Source organism: Oreochromis aureus, linkage group 3, assembly GCF_013358895.1.
Source record: "Oreochromis aureus strain Israel breed Guangdong linkage group 3, ZZ_aureus, whole genome shotgun sequence".
NCBI lineage: Eukaryota > Metazoa > Chordata > Actinopteri > Cichliformes > Cichlidae > Oreochromis > Oreochromis aureus.
In genome coordinates, this window is record NC_052944.1 from 19,360,998 (window position 1) to 19,377,244 (window position 16,247).

The 16,247-nt window shown below is 40.0% G+C and overlaps 1 protein-coding gene across 2 annotated transcripts in view; it reads left to right on the forward strand.

The window, feature by feature from the left end:
• Positions 1-16,247, forward strand: part of LOC116333185 (zeta-sarcoglycan-like) — a 53,773-nt gene that overhangs the window by 31,162 nt on the left and 6,364 nt on the right. For both annotated transcript variants that reach the window (XM_031756370.2, XM_039608109.1), the window contains exons 5-7: positions 1,488-1,575; positions 3,966-4,088; positions 5,138-5,210. In XM_031756370.2, coding sequence (XP_031612230.1) covers positions 1,488-1,575; positions 3,966-4,088; positions 5,138-5,210 — 284 coding nt within the window. The remainder of the gene's footprint in view (positions 1-1,487; positions 1,576-3,965; positions 4,089-5,137; positions 5,211-16,247) is intronic.

The window sequence follows — 16,247 nt, forward strand, 5'->3', positions numbered from 1 at the left end:
CTTTTAAAGAAAAGCTTTTCAGCTCTGTGGCTAAAACATCATTGGGATGCACCAGTTATTCATCACTCTTTACCTCCTCCTGGTGACTAACCCACATAGAAGTATCGCCCAGCCAACCCTCTGCCACTAATTTACTCTGAATGGTCTTGTTGGAAAGATTGAGTTATGAAACTGTGCTGAATTGCATGTGTGCAGGGGGATCATTTTTAATTTAAAAACAGCGTGTTTAAAAAAGAAACAACACACAGAGCTCTCAAAACAATTCCAAGTGAAGGGTAATTTCACTCTGTGGCATGTGTCAAAGAGCACCTGCTTACTGCTAACTTTTCACCATGAAAGTTATACAGTGGTGCTAGGTCAGTGTTGCTACAGCTTCTTATACTGCCTGCAGATGTCCAAAAATCAATTAAGGCAGTCTTGACATAGTGTCTGGGTTTGCAGCCCTAGAGCGCAAATTGTCATTATGTCACTGAGCTTCCAGGCAACATGTATTTTTACAGAATTAATTTCACTGGATCTAGCAGTAATCATAGTCATCTTCCCACAATGAAATTGTTCTCGAGAACTTGCTCAAGCCTAGGAAAGCATTTTTTTCTTATTTATGTTGCTCTTATAGGTTTATAAAATATTTTGGTCAAGTACCGAGAGAAAGATCTCTAGCTCCTTTAGGACTGACAGATACAACACACCAGAAACATTGATATGTGCTTCACATTTTCGCAGACCCACATAACTCCCCACCCCCCCCGAGTATGGTAATGCTCAACCATATACCATATTGTAGCGGTCAGGTATTTAAAATTTTAGAAGTGTCCTAAATGTATTCATAAGATGATGTTACGGGGAAATGTAGACATCTGAGGTAGAACAGGAGCATTTCAAAGCCTTTTCAAAATGCACATGTGCTATCATTCAAATGTCAACAATCTATAAACTTGCAAAATGCAAAGCTGCCAGAAAACAGGACAGGTCCACAGCCGAAATGTCTGCAGCGGTGAAAAGGATGCACCCACGCTCGTCACACACACACGTCCTCGGCTGCCCCGCAAACTCCTTCCTCCTCCTCTATCTCTTTCTTCACTTCATTACTCATCTTTCAATAATTCGGTTTTAATTTGTTCCATTTTAGCCTTAATGTTGTGTAATTCAGTGGTTATTATCCAGGAAAGATCCACTTGGGAAACCTTTTTACTGTAGACTACAATCTATTTCGAACCAGCATAATTACATTAATTCTGATTTCAACAAGACAAGGCAGTCTCTGATGGCTGCTGAGTGTGGGGATTTAAATAATTCCTATTCAGTGATCTTACATATTTAATTTCTTCCTTCCTCTGTGGTTCTTTAACATTGAAAGAATAAGTTTAACAGTTTCCAGCGCTGTTTATGAGATTTAAGCTTTTTAATGCAGCATTTCTTTTTCCTCTGTTCTCCGTCTCTCTCCCACTGTGTGTCTCGTCCTCCCCCCCCTCCATGCTTCCCCCTAGGACAGCTTGTTGGTCTTGCGGTCAGACAAGAACGTAACACTGAATGCCAGAAACGACCAAGGCCAGCTAACTGGTCAGCTCACAGTCGGTGAGTTTCCACTTCCTTCTTTGTGTACTTCTACGCTACTACTGCTGGTGCCATTTCCATCCTGAAACTATAAATTGCAGCTTGGCTTACCTGCAAGGAAACACCTGCTGTGGAATAACTGTCTGTAATGTAGCCTAAAAGTAGTTTCAGTTTTTACAGTGCTGTTGAAAGGTCTTGAGCCATCCCTCATTTCATTATGTTGCTGCTTGCCATTTTTGACTTTCTTGCCATTTTAAACTTGTTGACCAGGCTTTCTCAAGTTTTTTCAAAGGCTTTTCTTGGAGATTGGCTGCTTTTTCACTCATTTTCTGTTCAGTCCTTGTACCTGACCATTTTCAGAGGATGGTTTTGTTTAATAAGCCATTTAATGCTGACCTATAAAACATTCAAGCATAAAAAAGGCACCTAACTCAAAGGATAAATCAGTGTTTTGTCTACACATAATAGGTAATAACTTAGCAAAGAACCAATTTAAAATTGTATATTCAGGCACTTTATCACCAGCAGGCTGTCAGAAAAAGGCTTTTCATCATGTGTATGTATGAAAATTATGATTATGAGAACACAGTTTGACAAGCATAACATTTTGTTTTGAAGCCCTACCTTCAAAAACTATCTTTAGTAGAAGAACAGTGTCTGAAAGTTATGTTCTTAATAAAAGGGAAAAACTCTTGACAAAGACCTGAGAGATGAGCCGCAGGTTCGACTCGAACCTTGGCTGCTCCATTTTAGCCACAAGGCATATGGGCGCTTGCTCAATCAGTAACCTAAACTGGTGCCAAAGAAGCCATTCTTAAGGAAGCAAAACAAGGAGAAAAGGCGGAGTTCTTCCAAATTACAAAAGAACTGGAAAAGAAACACGCGATTAGATTTTGATCCAACATGTAATACAATCTGGAAAGCTTCTGATTGGTATTTTTCAGCATGACAATGATCCAAAACACACTGCCAATGCAGTAAAAGAATACCTGGAATAGAAATAAACACACAGTTGGATGCTGTCCGTCATGGATGGCCTCCCCAGAGCCTAGACCTACACATTATTGAAGCAGTTTGGGATCAACTCGACAGAGAACAGAACAAAAATCAGCCAACATCCAAAGAAGAGCTTTGAATGTCCTTTAAGAAGCCTGGAGAACTATTCCTGAAGACTATTTAAATGACAAGAAAGCTGCCTAACAGTTCAGGCTGTGTTGAAGAATCAAGTTTTTTATACCAGATATTGACTTTCAAGCTTGTTAGAATTGTAGAATCTCTGTTTTTGCCTTATGAATGTTTTCCTAATAAAATATATAAAGAAATAAGATGTACTTCCAGACTTTTGCACAGCATTGTATTCCTCTCTCTTTGTACAACTTATTATTGAAAAAAACTGGTCTTGGATTAATCTGGCCATAGCTGTCTAAATTACCAGATCAATACCATTTGTTGATGACTTCATTTAAGATTAACACAACAATTTATCTTAAGTTCTCTTTAATGCTTCTACATCTTATTCTGAGTAGTTTTTTTCCAGACGCTAACCTTTGATGCTCTTATTTGAAAGAGCAATAGTTTCATCTCTTTATCATCAGTCAGACTAAATTACCAAAGTCATTTACATGATTAATCACCACTAGAAAGCAAATGACCTGCTTATTAACATTAATAGCTATTGATCTTAGCCAGCATAAGTAGAGAGTTGATGGTGATTTGACAAGACTGTTGATATGACACGTTTCGGTCACGCTTGACCTTCCTCTGAAAATTACGCCTGCTTTTGTGGGTACTGCGTTTTGTCTGAAATGAGATGAAACTCAGCGAGAATAATTAAATTCCCCAGCCGTCGCAGGGCATGGATTAATGGCAGAGCGAGGAGAAGAGAGCAAGAAAAGGAGACGAATTTTGTGCATGCACATCTGGAAAAACACCAAAGTCTGGAGAACAGGAATTAATATTCCTCACCAGCGGAACAGATTACTGATTTGTCTTCATTCATCAGAGAAGCATGGCTGATCCAGCTTTGTTAGGAGCCTTTCATTTGCAAAGCAAGCACTCCACAAAGTATTTCAGATTGCTAATAGTCTTACATGCACAAACATACTGTAGCTTCCCGGAGCAGATTTAAAAGACCAGAGTCGCATAAGTCAACCTTTATTTGACAGCGCTATTTTCAAAAAGTGAAAGTTGTTACCACTGCAGACTAATAAAACTTTTGAGGTGGAAATTTTTCTAATCGTAACTAAAATGTATAGTTAGTTCTAGAAACATTCATAAAATACTGGAAAATGCAGTAGAGGTAAATGAATGCAAATAGGCTGAATTGTTCCTTTACCGTTAAATTGAGTGCACTCAGCAACGTTTACTGAAGGTTTTCAATGGAAACTTGAGTATGTACGTCTCTCTTGCAGGTCCTGAGGCTGTGGAAGCCCAGTGTCAGAGGCTGGAGGTGCGAAGCAGAGACGGGGGCACACTTCTGTTCACTGCCGACGAAGAGGAGGTCATCATGGCAGCAGAAAAGTTCACAGTCACAGGTAAAACGGTGCTGCAGTCTCACTCGATTGTCTTTGGATATCTTAAACAAACGGTGATCAGTGGTGTATTGTTTAAAACTAAAAGGGCAGATTTGAATCTTAAGTTTTGGTACTGTAGGTTTTCCCGGAGTATATTAGAAGTCCAGCACATTAATAAGTAAGGCATAAGTAAGACTTAAGACTTTAATCCACAGTATGTCAACACAAGTAATATACACTATCTGGTGATTTCATTTGGTACACCCGTTTGGCTGCTTGTTTGTCAGTTATCTAATCAGCCATGGCACCAATGCATGCAGTGCATTTGGGCATGCAGTCAGATGACTTTGAACATGGCGTGATTGGTCTACTAGGATTTTCCCTCAAAAACATCTCTAGAATTTGCAAAGACTGGTCCAAAACACTGAAAATATCCCATGAGCGGCTGTTCTCTGGGTGCTTTGTTGATGCCAGAGGTCAGACTGCTTCAAGCTAATTGTAACTCCAATAATCACTCGTTACAACCAAGGTATGCAGAAGAGGAGCTCTGAATGCAAATATACAGCAGCAGAAGACCACACTGGGTGACACTCTCAGCTCCAAACAGGAAACTGAGGATACAGTTGATACAGGCTCACCAAAATTGGATGTTGGTCGCCTGGTTGAGTCTTTTTCCTGCAACATTTTGATGGTAGGGTCAGAATTTGGTGTAAACAACATGAAAGCATGAGCGAGTTGCCTCCAGTGGTCTTCTGGTTTTACACATTTGCTTGGCAAGTAAAAAGGCAGCAGAGCTAATCACACAGCCACTGTGCTGCCTTAGCTGTTCTAAGGATTTTAATGATTGAAAGACTGCAGCAGGAGGTTTATGTGGACAATAAGTGCCCATTGCCTGCAGTCTGTTCACTTGTTTTTGTTCTCTTTTAAATGGTGATATAATGTAAACATGCCACTCACTGAAAAATATGGATTTAGTTTCATGGCTATGTTTAGATTGTTACCAAAAAGTATTTGGTGGAACATAATATAAAGCCGCACTGAACACGATCTGGGATTTGTTTTATCCGCAGGCTCGGAAGGTGCCGTGTTCGGACATTCAGTGGAGACTCCCCTGATCCAGGCGAGGGCTTCTGAAGACCTGAAGTAAGTTCATATTCAATGACTTTACTGAAATTCATTAAAGCTTAATGTCATCCGTTCATATCCTGTTAAATTAAAATTAAGATCTTTAAATAATGATGATAGATGTTCTGTGGCATTTCAAAGTCAGTGACTGTGCTTAAAAAAAACACATGTGGCAGGAGCCATTATTCACCAATATCATTATCTCAAGCACCCTCTTGTACTCAAGCATCTCCTGGTCGCCTTGTTATGATACAAATGTAAAACAAGATTTGACCAGTTTTACAGCCGAGGGTTGAGCTAATTTGTTAGTTATTCTCTGGCAAGCAGGATTTGATTAAAGCATTGAGAGAGCTTGGAGAGAAGGGGGTAAGGTTGAGCTACGTGTTGGAGTCCTATACTCCCTCGTGCATGTGATCCTCACTGCACTCTGCCTGAGGCTCTGAGCCCTGCGTCAGTCCATTAACGAGCTATAACGAGTGTGGTTTGTTGTCCACCTTACTGGTCCTGAAAGGAGGGCTGGGATCAAAGTTGGCAGAAAAAGCGGTGTTCTGGCAGCTAATTCCCCCAGAGTGAGAGGAATACTGATGAGTTTCACTTTAAAGCTAGTGCGCACACACAGGACTCACACAGACACACACAGGCTCAGCTCAGGGGCGACCATCTGCAATGTGGTCAAAGTCTTAATGAGAGGAAACCGAACAGGAGACGGTCGACACACAGAAACGGCAACATGACTTAAGCTGGGCTCTGATTTTCTTCTGTTTAAAAGCATATTCGATCAAAGATATTTAATTTATCAAAGGTTGATTCTGTTTGGGTTTAATTTAAAGATTTCCAAATTGAATTTCCTAAAATCCATGATGCCGTCTGACTGTGGACGACTGTCTTCCCTCACTGGCGAATTACTGAAATATTTCCAAGCAAAAAGATGTACAAACTGTACTGTGAGGACTAAATAAAGACTCCTTTTATGTAAACCTAATTTTCTTTCCAAATGTCTTATGAAAGATTGTTATTTTTTTATTTTTTATGTTGAGTCAAACGGTTTTCTTAAAAAAGCGAAATGAAGGAAACATAATCCTGTGAGTTATTTATGACATCACTTGAAGCCTAATAACATTCTGTCTGTTTATTGAAAAAAGTGGGTTGTGGGCAAAACAACATTGCTGTTGATGCAAAATAAATATAAAAGTTAATTTATTTTATTTTATTTTATTATAGTTCACAGAAATCTTCAGAGGATATCCTGGGGGACCTGCTTCCTCTTTAGTTATTGCAAACTATTAAAATAATCATTGAACGAGCTTTTTAATCAGATTTTTTCCATTTTAAATCTACAACCAAATGTATTTTTACCTGCAAATTACCAAAATCACAATTTTTATCTCTTAGTTGCAGTCATGTGAAAAAAAAAAAAAAAGCAGGACTCTTTACAGTCTTGTGAAAAACTTAAGCAGAGCCTTAATTCTTCTATGGTAGTTAAGAAGTAGCAGCAAGGTAATTCTAATCAAATATACTTGCTTAATTGATCATCAGCAAGTGTGAGCACCGCCATGAAAGCAAAGGTTTTGGCAGTTTGCTGGTCTGGAGCATTTAACTGTGCGTTAACACAATGCCACAATCTTCTCAGGAGTGGAAGTGCCAGCAAATTCACCCCAAGTTCAAACTACGCTCAGAGAAACTACAAAAACCCACCAAGAGCTTTACTCAGACTGTACAGGCCTCATTTGTCATGAAAAACAATAAACAAGTATGGCTTGTGAAGAGAAAGAATACATCAGTATGGGTTATGTTTTAAAGTGGCATCTGAACACAAGACTTCTTCGGAGAGATGAGACCAAAGTGAAGATGTTTGGTTATAATGTGCAGCACCATATTTGGAGAAAACTTAACACAGGATATCGGTACAAACACTTCATACCAGCTGTAAAGCACGGTGTTGATGGGGTGATGATTTGGGTTTGTTTTGCAGCCACAGGACCTGGATATCTTGCACTGGCTGAGTCGACCATGAACCCCTCTGAGTACCAAAGTGTTCTAAAGTCCAATGTGAAGACATCTGTCCAACATATGAACTTTGACTGGATCACTGCAACATCCTGATGCTTTTCTTTTTTAGCAGATTTGTCGCTGTGCTTTGGATCATTGTCCTATTTCATGACCCAATTTCAGCCAAAGTCCAGACTAACTGAAACTGAAATGATATAATATTACCTTAAGAGAGCTGTGCATAAATGAAAGCCCGTAAACATCAATGAACTGAAGCAACATTGTAAAGAAGAGATGCCTAAAATTCATCCACAAGAATGTGAGAAGTTGATGAACACATACTGAAAACGGTTACTTAAACTTATTGCTGCTAAACTTGGTTCTACAACCAGGTGATTCATCGGGTGTTCTTGGTTTTTCATAGATTGCTGTGAAAACCTTGTCAAAATGAGTGCAAATGACCAAGATTCAGATTAAATAGTAAAAATCTCTTGCACATTTTAAATTCAGTATGTCAGTGGTTAAATTTCTTAAATACTAAACTAGGCTTTACAGTAGAAATAAGATGAAAGTGGAACTTTGAATACTTTGTCCCGAAAAAAATAAAAATGTAATCTTAACCTCGAAACTATGTTCCTTTGTCCATTAGATGTGTTTTTTCCAGCAATGAGCAGTTAAAGCAGCCATGTTTTGAGTCTGTGAAAGTGTGACTGTTTCCTAAAATAACCTAACTCTCATACCATGCCAGCAAAACCCCATCCCCGGAATTGCAAAGCAGAGACTTTTCATGATATAGCCAAACAGTAAATTGTGAGCTGGAATAGCCTCGAATGATTACACACGTAGATCTAATAAAGTAGTCAGTAAGGTGACATCATCTTCAGAAAACACTGTCACTAAAGTAAAATATATACTTGGATTTTTACTTTAATGCTTAATATAGCTCATTCAAGAATCTGATTATTTATCCAAAGAAAACATTTTTTTCCCACATCTCCAATATTTCTTTTAAAAGTGGCATTTGCCTTGTTCAGCATTGTTTATGTATGCAGCTCTGGGCCTTTCCGTAAATACTAATGAGGCTCTTCCCTCCCTCCACCTCGCTGAAATCATGACAAGTTAAGCCCTCCTTGCAAATCGTGTGTCACCTGTGCAGTAAGCCCCTCCGGATGATAAGGACACAGCTTGGCTTGCGTCCACGTCACCTTTCTTTCCCCGTTTAAAGAAACATCACTCTCTTTGTGATGCGTTTTATTTCCCTGAAAGCCAGCAGTAATCTGGGAGATGAACAGAGCAGAGTCAAATCAAAGAAAGCCACATGAGATCTTCTTCCTCTTTGAAGCACCTGTTCTTCTCTTGGAGTTCACCCGTGTACGCTGGCACTCAAATCTGTCTTTGTTTGTTATGATCATTACCTCTAAAATAATGAGTACAGTAATTCATTTTGCGATTTAATTTCTTATTATTTGTGACTCATAATATTTCATCTTAAAGGTGGACAAGTGCAAATGACTTAGCCAGAGTGGCTTCCTGCATCTTTTGCGTTGGCAGCCTGTTGAAGCGTGAAATAAATGAGATGTACAAGTTTAAGCTGAAATGAGAGAACTGGAAATCTGAATTTGAAAAATTATGATATGTATATTTGTTGAGGTAGATGCAGTCCTTAAAGTGTTTCTGGATTATTTCACAGCCAGATATTTTCCCATCAGGAGAACTACGTCCTTCCAAACTACAATCAAGAGCAGGAATAAAATTGCAGTGACATAGTTTCACTGACCAGAAAGATTGTGCATACTTTGCTTTATCTGCTGAGTCATCTGCTTTTTCTGTTTTCTCACTGTATAAAATTGTAGCAGAATGATGCGCCTTTGTTACAACCTACAACAGTTTTTAATTTGTTTTATTGGCTGGTTGCCTTGTGAGAGTTCTTAGTCTATGTGAGAATATCACCTGATAGACTTTTGTGACACAGCTTCAAGCGAATTTGTGAGGACAATCTGAAAGCCCTACGTGCTTGGGACTCTAATGTCCTGCTGGGGAATTTCAATGCTCATATGGTAAACAACTGTGTGACCATTGGGAGGAACAGCCTCACAAAATAATAGTGGTTTTTTATTTGTTAGACTTTCATGGTAATCACTTTTTCTCCATTAGTGCACTTGGCAACAGGACATCGTAAGTCAGAACTTGATGATTGATTTTATAATCATATCATCAGACCTTATGTCTTGGACACTAAGGTAAAGAGTGGAGCAAAGCTTTCAACTAATAAAAAAACAAGGTGGTGAGAGGGTGCTCTGGGAGCACCTATCAGAGGCCCTGATCTGCAAGATCTTCAATTCCCACATCCAGCAGAGCTTTGACAGCATTCTGAGGGAGACTGGGAACATGGGGAGTCTGAGTGGACCAGACTCCCCATGGCACCTCCATTGCCAAAGCAGCTACACAGAACAGCAGCCACAAGGTGGTTGGTGCCTGTTATGGTGGTAACCCCAAACCAGATATTGGACACCAGATATCTGGTATCAGATATCTTCTTCAAGCTGTCAAGTTGAAGAAGCAGTCCTATTGAGCTTGATTTTAGAGGTAGCCGACAAGTCAGGCCAACAGGCCAAGTGGATTGCAACCACAGCAATAGCTGAAGTCAAAATTTGGATGTTGGAGGAGTTCGGTAAGCAAGATTTTCGGTTGTCCTTAAGGCAATTCTTGGAAACTGTTGGCTGATTCAGGAAGCTGGAGTATCGCACTGTGTGATCCTGACTATACACTGTGTACAGTCAGGATGCAGTACTGGCTGACTGCAACTGAGGATATTTTAAGTCCCACTGATATACCTTATGTAGCAGGAGCAGAATTTGGGGGTGGTGGGTTGACTTGTGCAGCATCATGTGGAAGACGGGGACACTGGATTGGCAGACTAGGGTGTTGGTCCCATCTTGCACACTTCAGTCTGCCTGGGAAGGTATATGCCAAGCTGCTGGGGAAGAGAGTCTGTTTTTGTTATTTTTTTAAATCAAAGTTCGGATTCAAGTGGGGCAATGCGGTTTTCATCCTGGTTGTGGAACACTGGATGAGCTTTTAATCCTCTCGAGGTTACGTAATATGCCTGGGAGTTTGCCCAAATGTGTTTTGTGGAATTAAGAGTGGGCATTTGACCATGTCCCCCTGTATGCAAAGGCTATCTCTTACCCCCTCCCAAATGAGGTTTGTCATTCAGGAGGGCGTGAGAGACCCTGATAAGCAGAAGACGATGGATGAGCATTATATTAAAGATGAAACACACAGACCAGGGGTGTTAAACTCACTCTAGTTTATGGGTAATGTATAAACAAAGCTGCATAATAACCTAACTTTCTAGAACTAGCACTCTAGAAACAGTGAACAAACAATTTATAAAATGATGATGAACATCTGAGATTCTCATTAATAATAATTGTAGTAATATTTAGCAATATTGATTACTACATGTGCACTGCATATTACACTGAATCTGCAAAAAACCTTCACAGGTAGCGTTGAACAACAGAGGTATTTGACTTTTTATGATTCAAAAAACATGTTGAGACTGATTTTCTGAGACCGACTATTTTCTTCACAGTAACACTGACATCACCTCATGTCAGATATTAATGACTTCACTGCAATTTCCACACTTTCCACTGCACTCTAGGGGGGGTGGGATGGCTCTAGACCCCGGTCCTCGTGTTTGATGAAAACAGAAAAAGTCATTCTCAAGTAATTTCAGCCACAAATATGAAAAGACAAAATGCTACGTTTGCAGTTTAAAAATTGTTGTGATAAATATTCTTAATTTCTGAATACTTTGACTACGCTACTAGAATCTAACTAATTACTTAATCACGCTATTGTTTATGCTTTAGTCTCCTGTGTAATGAATGCTGTGACAGCAGTGTGCAAGGTTAAAACTGAGTAGAGTGTTTGGTCCTCTGCTTCGTCAGCTGCTAACTAAAAGGTATGTTTGCGTGCCGCGACTTGTGGATAATTGCACTTGTGCCAACAAAGAAGAGAACTCTTGATGTTAGGTCTGTAAAACGAGGGGAGTGCAGTTATGAAGCGGATCTGGTCCTGCTGGAGAGGTGCCAGTTTGTCATCTCTTGCTCTCAGCTCACAGCTTCATTACCTTTAGACATAGCTGTTTTCAGACTCCGATCAGCTCCCTCGCCCCACAGTAATTTCTTTAGTTCAGTTCCACTCGGAAAATGCGCCCCCGAGACTGAGTTTGAGACAAAACGAGAGAGATAATTGCTGTAAACTTGGCTCCGACTCTCTACCTAACTGCCCTCTTAGCTTGATGATAAGGAGCAGCTTGCTTGCAGCCCACAATTATAGGCTTAAATATTAAAATGTTTCTGTCAATTACATAATGACATAATTTCATATCTCATTCTGAAGGATGGTGCTCTGATTCCTAATGCGAATGTCCCAAATCCATGAGGATAGGCAAAGGAAGCTGTGTGATACTGCTGTGATATTAGTCCTGGTGTAGCTGTGATACTTCTGTCATCTAGTTTGCATACACTTAGGGAGACTTCATCTATTCTTTTGACATCTCTTGACAACAGATGGTAGATTCACTTCTAATCAATGTGACACAAAGTCTCCAGGTCTCAATTGTATCAAGAACGAACATACTCAGTTTTGGGGGGGGGTTTTTGCTGGCTATAAACTGCTGCTTGAAACCACACAGGAATCTGTAGTGAGAAAAGTCTGACATTAAGCAGCAAAGGCAGGACAGACAGGATTTGAAGGCTCTCTGGTTTCTTACAGTGCAGACATCACATGATGAATCAGGCCCAGAATCAGAGAGCAGAAAAATAGTTTTTCATTTCGTTTTCTCTGTAACTTTCTGCTACTAGAGCTCTCCTCTGCAATGCGGCCAGCTGCACGTCTGTCTACAGTTTATCTAAGCAGCTCTGAGGACAGTCCGTGCTCTAGCCGTGTCCACACATGACTGACATGTTCATTAAAGAGATAAAAACTCTTCTTGTTCCCTCTTAGCTCTGGTCAGACTCTACTACTGCTACCAGTTAGGGAGCACAGAGTTATTACAGGAGTGTGCGCATGTTCTTTTCCTCTTATTTTGACTGCAGCAGTGAAATATTGTTTCTTGGTTATTGCAATGGTCTTGTAGACCAGATGAAGAATGTTTGGACTGCTGATAACATTACTTACAGATATATTGGAAATAATTGGTGTAAACCTTGTTAGGGATACTGATTCACTGTCATACTTGCTTCTCCATGTGTCTTCATAAGTAAAGACACATGGACAAGTGTGTGGAGCTTGTGGGATATCTATTATCGTACCCCCTTCCTAAAGGTCCAGACTGCTTCAAATCTCAGCATACAGTTAGGTCCATGACTATTTAGACAGCTACACAATTTTGGGTCATGTCCGCTATGAAGTGTAGTGTACTAAGTTTTGGCTGAGTCTGAGCACAGAGTATAGCCGTATACACTTCAGAGTTCATCCTTCTGTCAGCAGTCACATCATCAATAAACACTCGTGACCTGGTTTTACTGGCAGCCTTACATGCCCATACATTAACTTTGCCTCTGGATCACGAGCAGTTTCTCTCCTTCTCTATACTTTTCTCTGTCTATCATTCGGGTACAAGTTAACCTTGGTTTTGTCTCTCAAAAGATTTTCTTCAGGCGTGTGCAGGCTCTTTTAGATGTTTTCTGGTGAAGTCTAATCTGCCCTTCTCATCGTTTAGTGCAACAAGCTAGTTTGCACCTTGTTGTAAACGTGTTGTAATTGCGTTGAGTTGAAGCTGTCTGCACTTTACATATTTCAGTTGGTCTGAAAGATTACTGATACTACACTGCCTGACCTGTGTCATATTTTCTGTGTATTTGAACAGTTTGAGGCATTTCAAAGTATTTGTTCCATCCTCTTTGTCCTCTTTGTCTCCCCTATGGGAGATTACCAAAGGGCGGGTTGATAAGACAGGAAATGTTTGCTCGTGAAGAGTTGGTGGATGAAGTGTTCATAACATCACATTTCTGGGGTTGGTGGTGGCATTGACCATTGGTGATTGGCAGAGATGGTGTCTCTTCATGACTCATGTTTGGTTTAAGTTTGAGTGGGTTCTATATTTCACTCGCCTGACAGGAGATTGTGACCTGAGGAACAATTAGGTTGATTTTATTTTTGTACTGCAAAAACCAGTCATGTCCTGCCTCTTTTGTTGTGCCATTTTAGATTGCATCCGAAAGAGTTCACTGGGAGTTCAAGTAATGCCTGTGTATGCATGGCTTTTACCTTAAAGATAGGATTTCTAATAGTGTATCTAAAGGGACCTTTTTAAATATTTCGGATCAGCTGCTAATATAAGGCTTTCCATGTTGATGATTATGACGGTGGTTATGTGTTCTTCCATTGCGGCACAGTTTAAATTCTGTCCATATTTTATATTTTTCATACTCCCTCCTAGGTTTTTGTGGCCTGAATATAGCTTTCATATTTATGGTGGAGAAAACAGTAGCATATTACCTTTTTTTCATTCTGCATCCATCACACTTACTGTTTTGTGGTAGGCTGTAGTAGTTTTGGAAAGTTTTGCTGTTGCTGTGTAATGTTTGAGATAGTTTTTGGGTACTGCCACACATTCACCACAACCAGTTATTGAACTTGTGCTAAAAGGGAAACTGATAAAGCTGGTAGTATAATAAAGCCCAGTGGATCCCTGTAAGTGATAGTGACCTATAAAAATAAATTACTCTTTCGCCCTCCAAGCAAACATACTATGCACTATTTAAACAAATCTCTTTCTCTTTGGCATCACCTTTTTGGTCATCAGCACATCCTACAGCTATTTTCCTCCAAAGCTCTGTGATACGGTGACCTTTATGTGGATGTAAAGGTCAGCTTGAATACACCACAAAAGGTTGGTCAGGTTTCCCAGAGAGCGGGAGAGCCTGTCATAAACAGCCTTTACGACTGCAAATACCAGATAAGTTATCACTTGTGACGGCTTTACGTTTCAAAGCCCTGAAATATGGTGGATACGTCAACCTCTTTTAACTGACGCTCTCATCAGTCAGCCTAATGATCGTAACGTTTTGGGGAATTGTGACATTTTAAGAAAAACTCATTTAATGTTTTATCACAAGAATGGGAAAATTCTTCTGCAAAGGCAGAAGACAGTTTACCAACTTTGTGAAAAAATAAAAAAAAATAATGGTTAATGAAAAGCTGTGTTTTTCTTTATTTTTACCAAGTTTGTCAAAATGTGGTTAAAATCTGTGACACAGTCGAGAAATTTAACTATTGATTTGGTAAATTACAAAAGCAGAACACAAACAACTTCAGTGAATCCAAAAATGTTAAATGTACACTGTACACACTCACTGACCTTGCTTCTAGTACTGGGTTAGAGACCAACTTTAGACTTCAGAACCCCAAAGATTTTGTTCCATATTGTCACAATAGCATCACACAGTTGCTGAAGATTTGCAGATCCCAAAAGGTGCTCTTTTTTACAATCTAAGCACAGTGAACTCATTTTCATGTTCAAGGAACCAGTTTGAGCTTTGTGACATGGCGTGCTATCCTGCTGGAAGCAGCCATCTGAGGATGGTACACTGCGGTCGTAAAGGGGGATGGACATGGTCAGCAGCAATACTCAGGTAGTGACTTTGGTCAGTTGGTACTGAGGAGCTCAAAGTTTGCCAAGGAATTATCCCCCACACCATTACACCACCAGCCTGAACCACTGTTTTAAAAGGGACTCCACTTGGGTGGCTCTAGCTCAGGAGGATCACCTACTAACCGGAAAGTTGATGGTTCAATCTGTCTGCATGTCAAATATCCTTGGGCAAGATACTAACCCCAAGTTGCTCTCCGATGCATCCATTAGAGTATGAATGTGTATAGGTGTTATATTGAAAGAGCTTAGAAGAAAAGTGCTTGTGTGAACGGTGTAAAGCGCTTTGAGTGCTCAGAAAGCGTAGAAAAGCACTATATAAGAACCAGTCCATTTACCATTTACAAAGCACGATGAATCATTTCGTCCAATTTTGGTGCAAACTTGTAGCCTTAGTTTCCTGTTCTTGGCTGACCAGAGTGGCATCTGGTCTTCTACCTCTGTAGCACATCTGTTTCAAGGTTTGGTGTGTTCTGCATTCAGAGATGCGCCCTGGAAAGCCTTGGTTGCAGTGAGTGGTTATTGGAGTTGCTGTTGCCTTCCTATCCAGTTGAAGGAGTCAACAACAAGGTATTTTCTCCCAGACAGCTACAGCTCACTGGACATTTTCTCTTTTCAATCCATCCTCTGTAAAACCCCAGAGATGGTTGTTTGGGAAAACCCCAGTAGATCAGCAGTTTCTTAAACACAGACCAGCCCATCTGGCACCAACAACCATGCCACATTGAAAGTCACTTAAATCACCTTTCTTCCCCATTCTAGTGCTCAGTTTGAACTTCAGCAGGTACTCTAGATCATGTCTACATGCCTGAATGCTTTGGCTTGCTGCCATGTGACTTGCTGATTAATATTTTGCATTAACAAGCAGCTGAACAGGTCTACCTAACAAACTGGCCAGCGAGTGTATAGTGTGCTAGATTTAGTTAAAGCCCATTTTCATCTGCACCCCCTGAGCGACGGCTTCTAATGATTCACAGCTTACTAAGAAAAACAGATAACCACTGTGGTAAATTAGAACCTGGCACTTAAAAGCACAAACACAATAAAACACTTCACAAAAAAGCACAAAATTAAACAAAATAACAAAACTAGAAGACAAAACAAACCCCCACACGCACAAAAAAAAAACCAATCATCAGAAAAACAATGGTCATTTATCATCAGCAAAGCAAAAAAAATGGAAAACAAACATTTTATCAATGCCAGAAAATTCAAACCACAAGTGCTGCTGCTGGCCCAAATGTTAGTGCCGCACAACTCTATCAACCTTTTAACATGTGGAGCTTATTAAACTCACACACGGCTCTTTTCCATTCACTATATTTAATACAGTTATCAGGAATATCAGAGTTAAATGAATCTAATGTTACACATGTAATGCACATCTTGAGCAGCCA